At 25.9% G+C, this 13,192-nt stretch overlaps 1 protein-coding gene across 4 annotated transcripts in view; it reads left to right on the forward strand.

Annotated features, from left to right (window-relative positions):
• LOC107453443 (ras guanyl-releasing protein 3) overlaps window positions 1-9,342 on the forward strand; it is a 56,578-nt gene extending 47,236 nt beyond the window's left edge. For all 4 annotated transcript variants that reach the window (XM_071178391.2, XM_043046836.3, XM_043046838.3 and 1 more), the window contains 6 exons: window positions 438-553; window positions 2,915-3,053; window positions 3,625-3,661; window positions 4,360-4,461; window positions 6,225-6,437; window positions 8,084-9,342. In XM_071178391.2, coding sequence (XP_071034492.2) covers window positions 438-553; window positions 2,915-3,053; window positions 3,625-3,661; window positions 4,360-4,461; window positions 6,225-6,437; window positions 8,084-8,223 — 747 coding nt within the window. In that variant the 3' untranslated portion in view covers window positions 8,224-9,342. The remainder of the gene's footprint in view (window positions 1-437; window positions 554-2,914; window positions 3,054-3,624; window positions 3,662-4,359; window positions 4,462-6,224; window positions 6,438-8,083) is intronic.
• The last annotated feature ends 3,850 nt before the right edge of the window (window positions 9,343-13,192 follow it).

Here is a 13,192-nt window from a genome sequence, read left to right on the forward strand (position 1 = left end):
TTTTCTGGAGGTTTCACTGTATAATTGTTTTGCCCAAATAATAAGTTCAAGTGTTTTGGGGTCTAAGACATTTAATACTATAAAGTGCATAGTTAGTTTTTAACTCCATATATATCTTGATTAACTCCAATTTTTTGAGTTTCTTAAATTTAGGTTTCATAACATTTGTTTTAGTCTTTGTTTTTTATATTTATAAATTTCTAAATAATGATAGTTGACACCTCTAAAAGGCAGTTCTTTTAATCAAAAGTTTATATTATGAAGGAAATTTTAAACAATATAGTTTACATTATATTTTCTGCTTTTTGTTTCAATTTCAGTATTAAATAACTTTGTATAGTGAATAGCTCATATATTTCATGGCACAAATTCATTACTAATATGTATAGTAATATATTTTTTTCTGATCTAATATAATGAAAATCTTATATTTTTAGGTGATAATGAAAACTTATGATTTAGATGGAGATGGTTTTCTTTCTCCAGAAGAATATGAAGCTGTATATATAAACTTTCCTTACATAGATCCTTTCTCAATAATTGATTCTGAAAAGTAAGTGCTTTCAAATCTTTTGTTTTATGTTCGTGTAATTATAGTTCATTATTTTAAAATAAGAAGTTAGAAATGGGAAAATGATTAAGCATACCCATGCTGGTTTTGTTCATATTGGTCCAATATAAAATTGTTCAAATTCCTAATATGGGATGATAGTGTATCTTTATGACTAAGTCTTATGAAGCAAGATGGTTTTTGATGGATGCTTATGATGGTAACCATCTTGTTCATGTTGGTTCATCATAGGAAAACCATCAAAAAATTTATCTAGGGTAGGGAAGAATTTTGTAACTTGGAACATAGACAGTTTTTTTGTAACCTAATGGTAACTTTAATTTCTAAAAAATGACCTTAATCAATGGATGGCATCATAGCAAAAGTTAGCATCCAAAGAATTGAGTTAATTTTTAGAGAGTGAAAGTAAATATTTTTTTCATGCATATTTTATTTCCTGAATAAAGAGTTATGATACTATTCAAATCAATTTCAATTGGTTATAAAATAAAATTTGCTCAAAATGTTATAGTTATAGGAAAATATTTATATTTGTCAAGATTTTAATTTCTCTTAAACCCTGTAGTGATTGTACATTGGAGCATGTTCCAATATAATACTGTCTATGAATATTTATTTTAATTGTTTAGTTTGGGTACTTTTTGCCACAAGGGAATTTGCTCTAATCTACTGCAATTTTTAAAATACAAGTATTGTTATATTCTGTAAATATATTTTAGTTTAATATAATATTTTAATTATTTTTTTTCAGTTTATATTTGGTATTTACTTTAATTATTTACTATAATGCCACATATTATGAATTTTGAGCTGTGAACTTTTTCTGTGACATTCAACTGATTCATGTAATTTAGTTCAATAAGTAATTTCTTTTTCTAAAACAGTTTTTTTTAGTCTCAATACCAAATCAAATTTCTTAGTTTAAAATTTTTTTAATGAAGTTACTAATATTTTAAAAACATTTATAAAAAGTTTTTGGTCTCTTTATTCCACTCCTAAAAATTATACTTGCATTATTGAATTCGGAATATAACTTTAAGAGAATGTGGGGTTAATATTTACCATTCTTGTAGTAATAAATTCTATACGAAATTATGTATCCTGCCTGCTCATGTATACAGAGCCGGATTAAGCGTATGCGGGGCCCTAGGCCACTCAAATTTTTGGGGCCCTTAGATTTAATTTTTTCTCTCGTATATTTTTTATTTATTCAAATATAAAAGTATTTATATATCTTTTCATTTAAGAAAGCATATTTAAAATAATAATAAATTAAATTTTACTTTATTTTGTTAAATTAGAACTAAAAAATAATCATAACATTTTATAATCATGACATATATATTTGCAATTGATTTTTTTTTAAAAAAAATCATTGTTTTTCTTAATTTTTTGAAATTTATTTTCAAAAAATCCACTTTAGGAGGGCCCCTAATCATTGGGGCCCCAGGCCATGGCCTAGTCTGGCCTAATGAGTAATCCGGCACTGCGTGTATACCCCATTCATAACGATTCTGCATTGAGTTTGTATATTAAATTTACCTGCCACAAGTTATATAGAATGAATTCTTTTTCTTTATTTTGCAAATTGAAACTAAACAAACTGAATTATAATCGGCAATATTATGTATAACAAAAGTAAAAAAGTTATAAAAAAGTAGATTTAAATAATATTTAAGATGAACAAGATGTAAAAGACGTTCCAGCTTTCAAACTGTTAATAAATTTTTTTTATTTTGAAAGAATGAATATGCAATTAATAGCTTTAATTGTTCAAGTTTTTCAATCTCAGATATAATTGCCACCATAGTTCCAATGCTATCTTACTTTGTCTTCTTTTTTCTTAATCCATTGTGTTGTATTTTCTACTATTATTTTTTAAAAACTTTTTTAAAATTCTTTTTTTATTTCTGAAAATATTTATTGTAAGAATGTCTACTTATGTAAAAATTTATAGAAATTAAGTGATTTTTTATTTAATTAAAAGTATTTGTTTGCTTATAAGTTGAAGAATAAAATATTTTGTTTACTTTATATCCATTCATTTTTTTTTTAAAATTTACTTATTTCAATTTTTTAGCAATCTGATTACATATTATAACATTCATTTAAAATAATCTGCTTAAATTTTAAAATATTTCAAAAAATTGCTTTAAATTAATGATATTTTTTACTGATTTTGTTTAGAATCAATATTTTAGAACTATGCTTAAGAAATATGTTCAATTTTTGTATTAAAGTAACTACGCAATGCTGCCTTTGTTTGGAACATATTTTTTTAATTGTATTGATAGCAGTTTGAAATCGAGCTTGTTTTGAATTTTCTATTGATTTTACTTTCAGAGATGGTATGATTAGCAGAACTGAACTGAAGGATTATTTTACCTCATCAAATTCAAAAGCCATTAGAGTTGCTTTTCAACACGATTTTAATGAAACAACTTATTTTAAACCAACATTTTGTGCTCATTGTGCTGGATTGGTAAGCATATTTCAACTGTATTGCTAGCTTCGCTTAGAAATTTAACATCTTATTTACTTATTTTATATAGAGCTATTTTTTGTAAAATTTTTCGAAATTGAGTAAAAATCCTAATTTTATTTTTATTAAGCTTCCTTGTAAAAAATTTGATCCTCTGCAATACATATTAATTTACATATACTATCTTTTGCATCTCTTGTTTGCATTCTTTAAGTGAATAAGTTGTTACATAAATTTTGTCAATAGCAATAATCTTGTAAACATAAATTTTGCTTTGTTTATAAATTGCTCAAGTTTCTTTTCCATTTTTACAAATCCTTTTTTTTATATATCTGTTTTATATTCATGTGATCTTCAAAAAATGGTATGATTTTCTAATTCAAATTATTGGATTTTATAAGTTTTCACATTATTCGGGAAATTTTTTTTTGGCATGAATTAAAGCTAATTTTTTCCCTTTTCAGTACACCAATTATTGTCATCACATTTATTACATAACTTTTTTCTTATTTCTTTTGTAAACTGAAAATTATATCCTATTTATTTTAATGATTTTAAATATTTTTTTTAGCTGTGGGGTCTGATAAAACAAGGCTATAAGTGTCGTGGTAAGTTTTTATTCATTATCTTAACTAAATTACTATTTTATTCTCAACTGGTAAATTTTTTATATGTTTCTATTTTTTTCAAGGGGGCAGTGTATACTAATGAGTTTTTTAAGTAATTTTTTTTTTAAATGCATGCTTTCAGCATGCATTTATTTGACCGCATTTAAGCATTCATTTTTCCATAATTTTCAGTTTAAATTATGGGAAAAATCTTTGAAGTTGTTTACCAATTAATCACTTTCTTTAGTTAACTTTTTTTGAAAAAAAAAGTTATGCTCAGAGATTGTCTTTTAGCATGCCTTTGATTATTTTTTTATGAACTTCAAATTTTTCGCTTTTTTTGATAATGTGTCGAGAATTACTTTTCGAAATATATGCATAAAATAGTATAAAAGGGATTTAAGAACTGTTGAGGATCAAATTCAGTTCAAATTCAGTTGAACAATCCTAATATTTAGAAGAAGACACTTGTGTCATTTAAAGTTTTTTCTTCATCTCTTTATTTCATCAATTTAATATTAATAATACCATACCCTATTAAAGATATTTAATGCTAATGTCTGCTAAGCTTGTAAATGTTTTGCTTTTGTATGTAGAGTATGTTTTGAAAGTTTTTTAAAATTTTAGTTTAATTTTTAATATGTTTTGTTTAACTTTAAATATTTAAGTTTGTGCAATCATATATGTATTAATTATAGATTGTGGAATTAATGCACATAAGCATTGTAGAGAATTAGTGGTCATGGTGTGCAGAAGAACTTCTGCTACAACTTCTCGATCTAACTCTTTTGCTACTGCTGGTGAGTTATAATTATATTTTTAATATTATCAATGTGGTTACTAAAACATCGAGTTTTTTAGTAGCAGCAAGCAAACTATTTTTGTTTTATGCATTGTGTTCAATCTAAAATGAATTCTTGTTTTTTCTGTATGAATAGAGGTAATGGAAATTTTCCATTTACCTTATATGGACAGTCTTTTTAGAATATCAATAAAACCTTTATTGATTTTAACTACAATATGACAAAGATGAGAATATACATTAAAGATGATGAATTTCCATTAAATGGGATGATTCATGATAATTATAAAAGTGATGAAAGTATTCAGCAAGTTATTAGTGGCAGGCTGTTTCTCGAGTTACATTACATCTACTTTTTGGTTTTTGAAAACAAAAAGTTTATATTTCTGCTGCGCTTACAGCCCCATCTGTTGACAGTTTTTGGCTTACCATGAGGGCCTGCGACACATTGAGTAAATCATTGAAAGGAATCTAGGGGATTGTCATATTTCCTTTATTGAAAAACGATATCAAGACTATATACATTTATTGTGTGTTGTTACTTATTTACTTTTAACTCTTACAACATCAAATGACTATTTATCAATGGGAGCATTTTGTTTTGAAACTGGTTGACTTTAACTTTAAAAGTGGTTTTTGTGGTATGAGAAAAAGGGACTAATTATATTGGAATGAATGATTTAGCTTGAACGTTTAAATAGGTATTAAATTTACATTGCGTCTATGAATAGGAGTTTGTACTAAAGAGTGTAGACTGTATATTGTAATTAATTGGTATACATGGAAGGGGATGTTACCTATTTATCAGCTTGTTTCATGCTTATAAAAAATATTAAAAATACATTGTTAAAAACAATTGAATCATCTGTTCTCACTATTTTTTTAACTAAAAAAAAAAATATTTGTTTGAATCTAATGCATATTTAAAATCTTTTTAGTTATTAGTTATCTGACATCATTAACTATAAGTTTTTGCTCTAAAAAAGTGTTTTTGCATATCTTTTTACACATTAATATATCTGTGTATTAATTTTTAAATTCATACACATCAATCCCTCTGTGTATGAATTTTTAATTTTTTACATATCAATGCCTCTGCGTAGGAATTTTTTAATTCAGCATACATACTGGATTTGAATTTAAAAAGAGAGTTAATTCAAAATTGGCTATGTCTGTTAGGATTTAAAATGTATCTACTTATTGAGAAAAGTAGAAAAACATTTGGACTATCATGCTATTTGTAATTTCTAAGAATCATTGTAGGTTTGTTAGTTACTTTTTTTAAACTCTTACTTTGCTTGGTATGCAGTAAAGTTGAAAGAAAAATCTTTAAAGCAATTGCTTATTCAAATATTTTCTCTAAAAGCATTAGAAGTAAATGCATGGCCTCTAAAATTATTCTATTTATTATTTTTATAAAAACTAGCTATAGTGAAATTTATTTTCTGAAATACTCTAAATAATTCACTTCAGTAAAATTGGATTATTGGAAAAAAAGTACCTATATTTAGGATTTAGTTTGGTTATCTCATTTATTAATTTCATGTTATTTTTCTAGATCTATTTATACTTTTTTCCTAAATATTATCAGTTTCGCTAAATTTGCAAACGTTCAATCTTAATTAAGTGTTGCATCATTCTAAAGTTAGTCTTCATTTAAAAAAAAAATTTCTATTAGATTATTGTTTTTGCCAAATGTTTTATAGTTTATTCAAATGCTTTTGAAATGCCTATTTAAATTAAAATTTGTAATCATTGTAGATGGACCAAAAATGAAGCCCAGAATGCAACGGCCTTGGCGACGTCAATTAAAAAGCAGTCAATCTGATAGTGATTCAAGTTTCAGTCCTAGGACAAGTGCTGAAGGTGATTCCTGTTCTTGTGATAATGGATTTGTGCTAGTTGATGAAGCTTTTGCCACCAGTGCAAAAAATTCCTTTGACGCAAAAGATGCTCCCAAGAGTCCTACTTTAAGTTAGTATACCACTTTATTAAATTTCACATTACATTCAGTAGATCAACATCACTATTTTAACATAATTATTATATTAATACAGAATTTTGGTACAAAAATAAATGTCAGTCTTCAGATGATGTTTTAAACATCATTGTAGATCAATGACTTCTACAAGAAGCATGTGCTATACTTTGTTATTTCAAACCATGAAACTTCTTACTTCCTTAAAATATTAAGTACATATAACTGCAAATTAACTATGTAAAAACTATAATGCATAGCTGCCAACTGTTCAGAATTTTTCGGATTCCTTCCTAATTTTTAAATTAAATCCGAAAATCCGATAGTTTTATTTTCGTAAAATTGCAGTATTTTTGCTTTTAAACCAATCCCGTGTTCTGATCGCTGCAAGTGTGCTTCCTGTGATCGTTGTGTGGAAGTAATTTTTAGTAGCTTTTTATTGGAAAACACTGTTCTAATAGCTGCTGTTGATCTTTTCAGTAAATTAAATCTTAAACTACTATTATTGTTTTTTAAAAAGTGTATTGTAGTATTTAAACACTACAAAAGAGCTTTCATCAGAAATATTTTTTTATGATGCAGATTATTATTCACCTGTGTCTTATAATTTGGAGAAGAAGAATTATATATTAATTGGTAAAGGTTGTTTTTTTTAAACTATTATACCGGTATTCCTAATTATAAAATGTTATATTATAAACCTCCCACAAAAGATGGTGTTTATAGTTTTGTTTTACTAATTTACATAAAAGGTATTTAATGATATTTCGTAAATGTTATTATTTAATAGTTATATTTTTGTCTTACTCTCGTAATTGGTGCGTATAATTTTGTCCCATATAGTGTTCCTAATTTTTTATTCCTAAGACAGCTATGGTAATTTTTATCTTCTAAATTTTAAGGCATTGTTTAAAGTTCTTTCATTGAAGGAAATAAAAATCCACAAAACTTGTTGAACGGCTTTAATTTTGAATTATAAATATCATCTTAGTGATTGTCTGGATAATAAAACAGAGAAGTGGCTTAAATATTTCAAAAATAATGAATTTTTTTTTTAAAATTTACTTATTTGGCAAGTGTATATTCACATAGACAAAAGTTGTACAAATCTTGTCTGTTATCTTAATTTTTGCATTTATCCAGGAGCACAAGTTTTGAATATTCTATTCAAGATACAATATTTTTACAAGAGAATATTTTATAACTTGAAAAACTTGATAGCAAAGCCTTTTCTTTCCTCAAAACTGTTTATCTGACTTCTTGTGCAATTTCATAATCAGCGTAGAGAACACAGATTAAAGATAGTCAAAACTTATTCAAATCGTCAAAAAATAGCTGTTATAATCCCACAAAAGTTGTAAAAATTGCATATTATTTATTAAATGGCATTATTGCCCATGATGACAGCCTTCGTAGAGCAGCCTTAAATTATATATATATAAATTTAAGAATATGGATATGAAATATGTTAATAACATAGTTATTAACATATTAACAGAAAGCAGTTGGAGCCTACTGTCACATCCTTAAATGATTGGGTGTTTATAAAAAAGACAAAAGTCCTTAATAATTGTTGAAGAATATTTTCTGATCACTCGTTCAAACTTGCCAATATTTTGACGATTGTTTTTTCATTTTTTAGAAACTCCCTCATCTCCTAAAGTAACATCGTTACACAGTTGTGGCTGCAAACAAGAGTTCATGCTGCCACAGACTCCCCCTCCTCTACCAGACAAATCTGCACAAAAACGATCATTGCCCTCCAAACAACACACTCTCTAAAAGTTCAATATTTAATGCAAGTGACATATTCTAGTCTTTCTTTTTGGTGAGACTCTTTTTGAACCTTTTGGAAGGGAGTTCTTACAAATCGAATCTCATTCCAGATCTTCCATATTCAAAGATGTAAGATAGTAATTTTTAAAGAACTTTTTATAAGGTTTCGTCCCTTCTCAAGATGATTGTCTTCGATGGAATTTTAACCGATTTTATGTATACTAGTCATTGTGTCTGTGTCTCTATTGTGTTTTATGTTACAGGGCTTGATTTCTGAAATTGTGTGTATATGTACAGAAACGCAAAAACTCATTTAAATTAAGATTTAATACATGTTAATTTGGTGATCACAAAATCATCCACTTTATTTGATTTTCTGATAGTTTTTTGCATTTGAATAAGCTCTAAAATAAACAAGGGGTATATTGATGTAGGACTTGAGTTTATATAATGAGTGAAATTTTCAAATTGTTTAGGAGAGCACTTCGTGTAAAACACCATGATTTTCATTACGCAATAAGATATGTTTGTGTTATTTGTACTGTTATAGTTAGAGAGTTCAGAAACTTAAAATGTTCCCATTGTGACAAAATGAGTAAGCCCTAATTTAAATAATAACACGCACTTAATAGTAATTATAATAATTTACAAAGTATTTACAATATTTGCTCTAAACAAGGAAATAGGCTTAGGGCGAGACATCTTAACCAGCTGAATAATAATCTAAGAACTGCCACTACATAAAAATCTCATCTACCTCACAAAATTGTTTTGTTATCAAAAACGATGTCTCGTTTCTAAAATGAAACTTTTTTTCGTTCTTTTTCTAATATGTTATGCCGTCTAATAGCAATAATAATAAAAATATTGTAATGTCAAAATTTCACCTTTTAAATAAGAGAGAAAATGTCACTTTTTAAGGAAGGATATTACCCCAAATCCTTCAGAAATATATTTTAGCTTATTTAAACTGTATTGCCTTCAATTTTGTATGCTTCTCTGAAATACTTTCTAAGATTTTTTTAAGGGTATATCAATTGTCTTATCTATTATTAAGACAAATGATGTATAATTATAAATTTTTTGTTCCTTATTTTTGAAATAAAATTAAACTGAACTATGAAAGGGGATATTATATTTTAAAATTAAATATTATCATTAAACTATTATTTATTATGAAACACATCTTAATGTATGAAAGCAAGCCCTGTTTGATAGTATTAACTTGTCTCTTTATTTCTAATTTGATTTAATATCAATTATTCAAAATGTTTGTGAAGGATTTGCAGTGAATTATTAACATTAAATTTTTTTAATATCTTATCACATAGTGTTAGTTATAATGTTAGGTATATTATCCAAAATGGTGAATTTTGTAACAGATTCTTACTAGTTATATGCTTACTGTCTTTCTTTTAATAGAATTCCTGTTAATTAAGGGACCACTAGTATTAACATATTCTAACATGAAAAATATTTTGGGTATTTTAATCTTACTTTTTTTTCTTCCTTTGCTCTTCAATAAGTTATTTATGAACATATATGGTACTAAACTGAAAGTTAATTTTTTACATGGCAAAAAGAGATGAGGAATTTGGATATGTATAAAGAATTTTTAACGTTTGTATTTTTAGATTCTAGTCAGTAAATATACATGAATTTAGACGAATGAATGTAGGTAACTGAAAATCGAAGCATCGAAGTACTGAATTGCAATTATAGACATAAATGAATTAGATATTTTAACACTTCAATTAGTGTTTGAATTTTTAAAACTCTATAAGTGAATTTATACTAGTTCTTAATAAAGGAAATAAATTAAATCACCACATAGTATTTTCTGGTATATTTTTAATGCAGAAAGTTTGCATTTAAAGATGTAATGAAGCTAAATTTGTAATAAAGCATCAAGTCAGAAATATTGCAGTAAAATATTGATGCGGCTTTTGTAGAAAAATAGGATTTAATTAAACTTTTGCATGAATAACTAAATTTTTAGCATATAATTTGTTAAAACCATATTTAATGTGTTATTCATATTTTCTATTTTAAAGGTCTCATGACTTATAAAAATTTAATTAAACTTAGAATTAAAGAAAAATATTTCAAAACTCTGTAAAACTGCAAAAAATTATTATGTTATTATTATAAATCTGAAGTTTTTTTTTCTCATTTAACTTTTAATGTTTGACTTTTCTTTGAATATATAAACATAATACAAAAAGTATATGTTTAACATATTTTCTGTAAAATATGACTTTTGGATGACTTTGGGTCTGCCTAGGCTTGACAATATCAATCTTGGTCATCCAAGTGTGACTCCAAATTCATATGTAATATGGGTAGCCGAATGCAAAACCTGCTGTTTTTTTAAGACAAAAAATTATGTTTTCTTTTAAATGTCTCTTTAATTAATGAAATAATTATTTTGTTCAAATTGTTTTTGTAAAGCACAAAATAACATTATTTGAACAATATATTATGAAATTTTTATCTTAAAATTTTGAAAATTTAGCTATTTCAAGAGATTTCTTTAGAGAAAAGTTATCTCCAATGTTCAGAAAAATTCATACCTTTATAAATACTGGATTAAAAACTTCATTTGCTTCAAAAATATACAAACTGGAAATTTTCTTGACATGCTGGACTAAGAGATTTTTTTTAAATTTTAAAGTCTTTTATATATACCATAATATAAAATTTTTAATTAATTTCAGTTTTCACATATACTTTTATCAATAGCCTATTTCTGTAATAGAAATAGTTATGTACTTTGTAACGTGTTTTATGTTCTTTTTAATTTCCCTCATCTTGTTCATAAAGCAGTCAATAAGTTTTTTTTTGCATTGAGCTACTTGTATTATGTTACACTTTAATAAGAGAAATATACCTATAATTATCTACTCTATAGACATTTGTTACTGTAATTTTTTTACAATCTTTTTTTTCAGTTCATAAAAATTAAACAAATCAAAATGTTAGTGAAAACACTGAAATGAATTATGCACTGCTAGAAAACTTTATTTTGTTATAAAAAATCTAAATATGTAAAAAATTGTCATGGTCAAAATAAACACTGTGATTTGGGCTTCCACTTGAATTTTAAAATTTTGAATGTAAATTGAAATTTAGAAGTGTAAACAGGGTGTTCTTGCCTTTAAATTTTTGCTATTAATCTACACGTAATATGATTTAATTATAATGTAATTATCAGCATATGTATTTTAAAAATACATTGCAATTGCATTACTTGATGGTTTTAAGTTCAACTAAGCATTGTAGTATTTTAAACACAGAATAATTTGATTAAAAGCTTGCTGGAGGAGGTATTTATGTGATTCCTTCTTTTCATGTACCTAAGCATAAGTATTTTGGTTAAGCTTGTGATAAATAAGCGCCAATGCATTGTGATGTTGTTTATATTTATATGTTACTTCAGTAAAAATAATCTTAAGAGGTAGAATCTGTTTTAAAATATTCTTGAAATTTACAAAAAAATTGTAAAAAATATATTATAAACCTACTGAGATGTATCAAAAGTGCTTGATTTGCAAGATCAATTTAAAGCAAAATTGAAAGGATATAAAAATGTACGGTTATCTGTATAGGTTTTTGGAAACCAGTTTAACTCAACAGGTTTCAAAATCACTTACTTAAACTAAAAAAAATTTTTTTTCCAAGACATTCCAATTGAAATATTTAACACTTCATATTGTTACCTCAAATGATGATTATCTTAAGAACAATGTTCTATAGTGTTTTTCAGTTCGCAACACCACTGTTGAGGGATTCCGCTATTAGTTTTTAAATTTGGAGTGAAAATTTTTTCTGGTTTTCTAAGAAGAATGAGTAAACCATATATTTAGATCTTTAATTTTTCTTTAGTTATTTTTAAATAATTTGTCACAAAATTTTACAAAAATCTGCAAAAATTTCTAGTTTTGAATATTCAGTGTCTCAGAATTTAGATGAGCATACTTTTAGATGAAATTATTAAGCTTTACTTGGAGTGAAAGAAACTTTAAAATTTTAGGCTTTAATATAATATTCTTCCATAATAATAGGGTAGTTGAATACTATCTTAGAATTATTTTAAGTTATGGCTTGATATTTACATGCTTAATTTTTTGCGCATATCAGAGTTGCATTATTTTATAGAAATGGTACATAATAAACCTTTTCTAATAAATGATTAAAGAATGCTACATATTCTTGCATAACAAGCTGCAGTGGTACTCAAAAACCTGTTTCGTTTCTTACTAGTAACTTTCCCAAATTTTTTTATTTTATTTACAATTTTGAATTTTTTCTTTAAATGCAAATGTAGCAATTTACATCTGACATAGTATTTTACATTTAATTAGGTAATTCTTTAATCTCCTGAAAAGTAAAAAGTTGTACGCCATTGGTATGTGTGTGGTGGGGGAGGGGATAATAAATGGTGAAATGTCATATTTCATCACTTATGTTTAAATGCATAAACATTATATTTTCCTCGTTGAAATAAATTACTTGTCATCATCAAGCAAAGTCTTATTTCATTTGTATATTATCATTCTGTGTCGCCTTAACAGGTGATAATAAAAGTTTTGAATTGCATCTTTTGCCAAAATAGCCAGACTTGTTTTTATTACTTTTAAATGGTCGAGGTTACTTTGTCACTTCAAAATGTCTGAGTTTTGGAGTAGTTGATAGGTTTTGAAATGAAGGCAATTCAAGCCTAGTCACCTATAGAATTGACCAAGAATTCTAGATAGTCTTACAATAAACTCGTTGATTTTAGGAAGTTTTTTTAAATTTTAGGAAACTGTGAAATAGATAAGTTTACATCTGAAATCAAAAAGCAAGATGTCTATTACTCTGGGTTTTCTGTCATTTTTAATGAATTTTATTTCAACTGAAAGAATATGGGGCACTTTTGAAAATTATAGTCAAGCTAATGATTTTCCAATTGTTCCTGTAATAATTCCATAAT

Source organism: Parasteatoda tepidariorum, chromosome 6 (genome assembly GCF_982258835.1).
Source record: "Parasteatoda tepidariorum strain Cologne lab strain chromosome 6, Ptep-v5.0, whole genome shotgun sequence".
In the NCBI taxonomy this organism is placed as follows: Eukaryota; Metazoa; Arthropoda; class Arachnida; order Araneae; family Theridiidae; genus Parasteatoda; species Parasteatoda tepidariorum.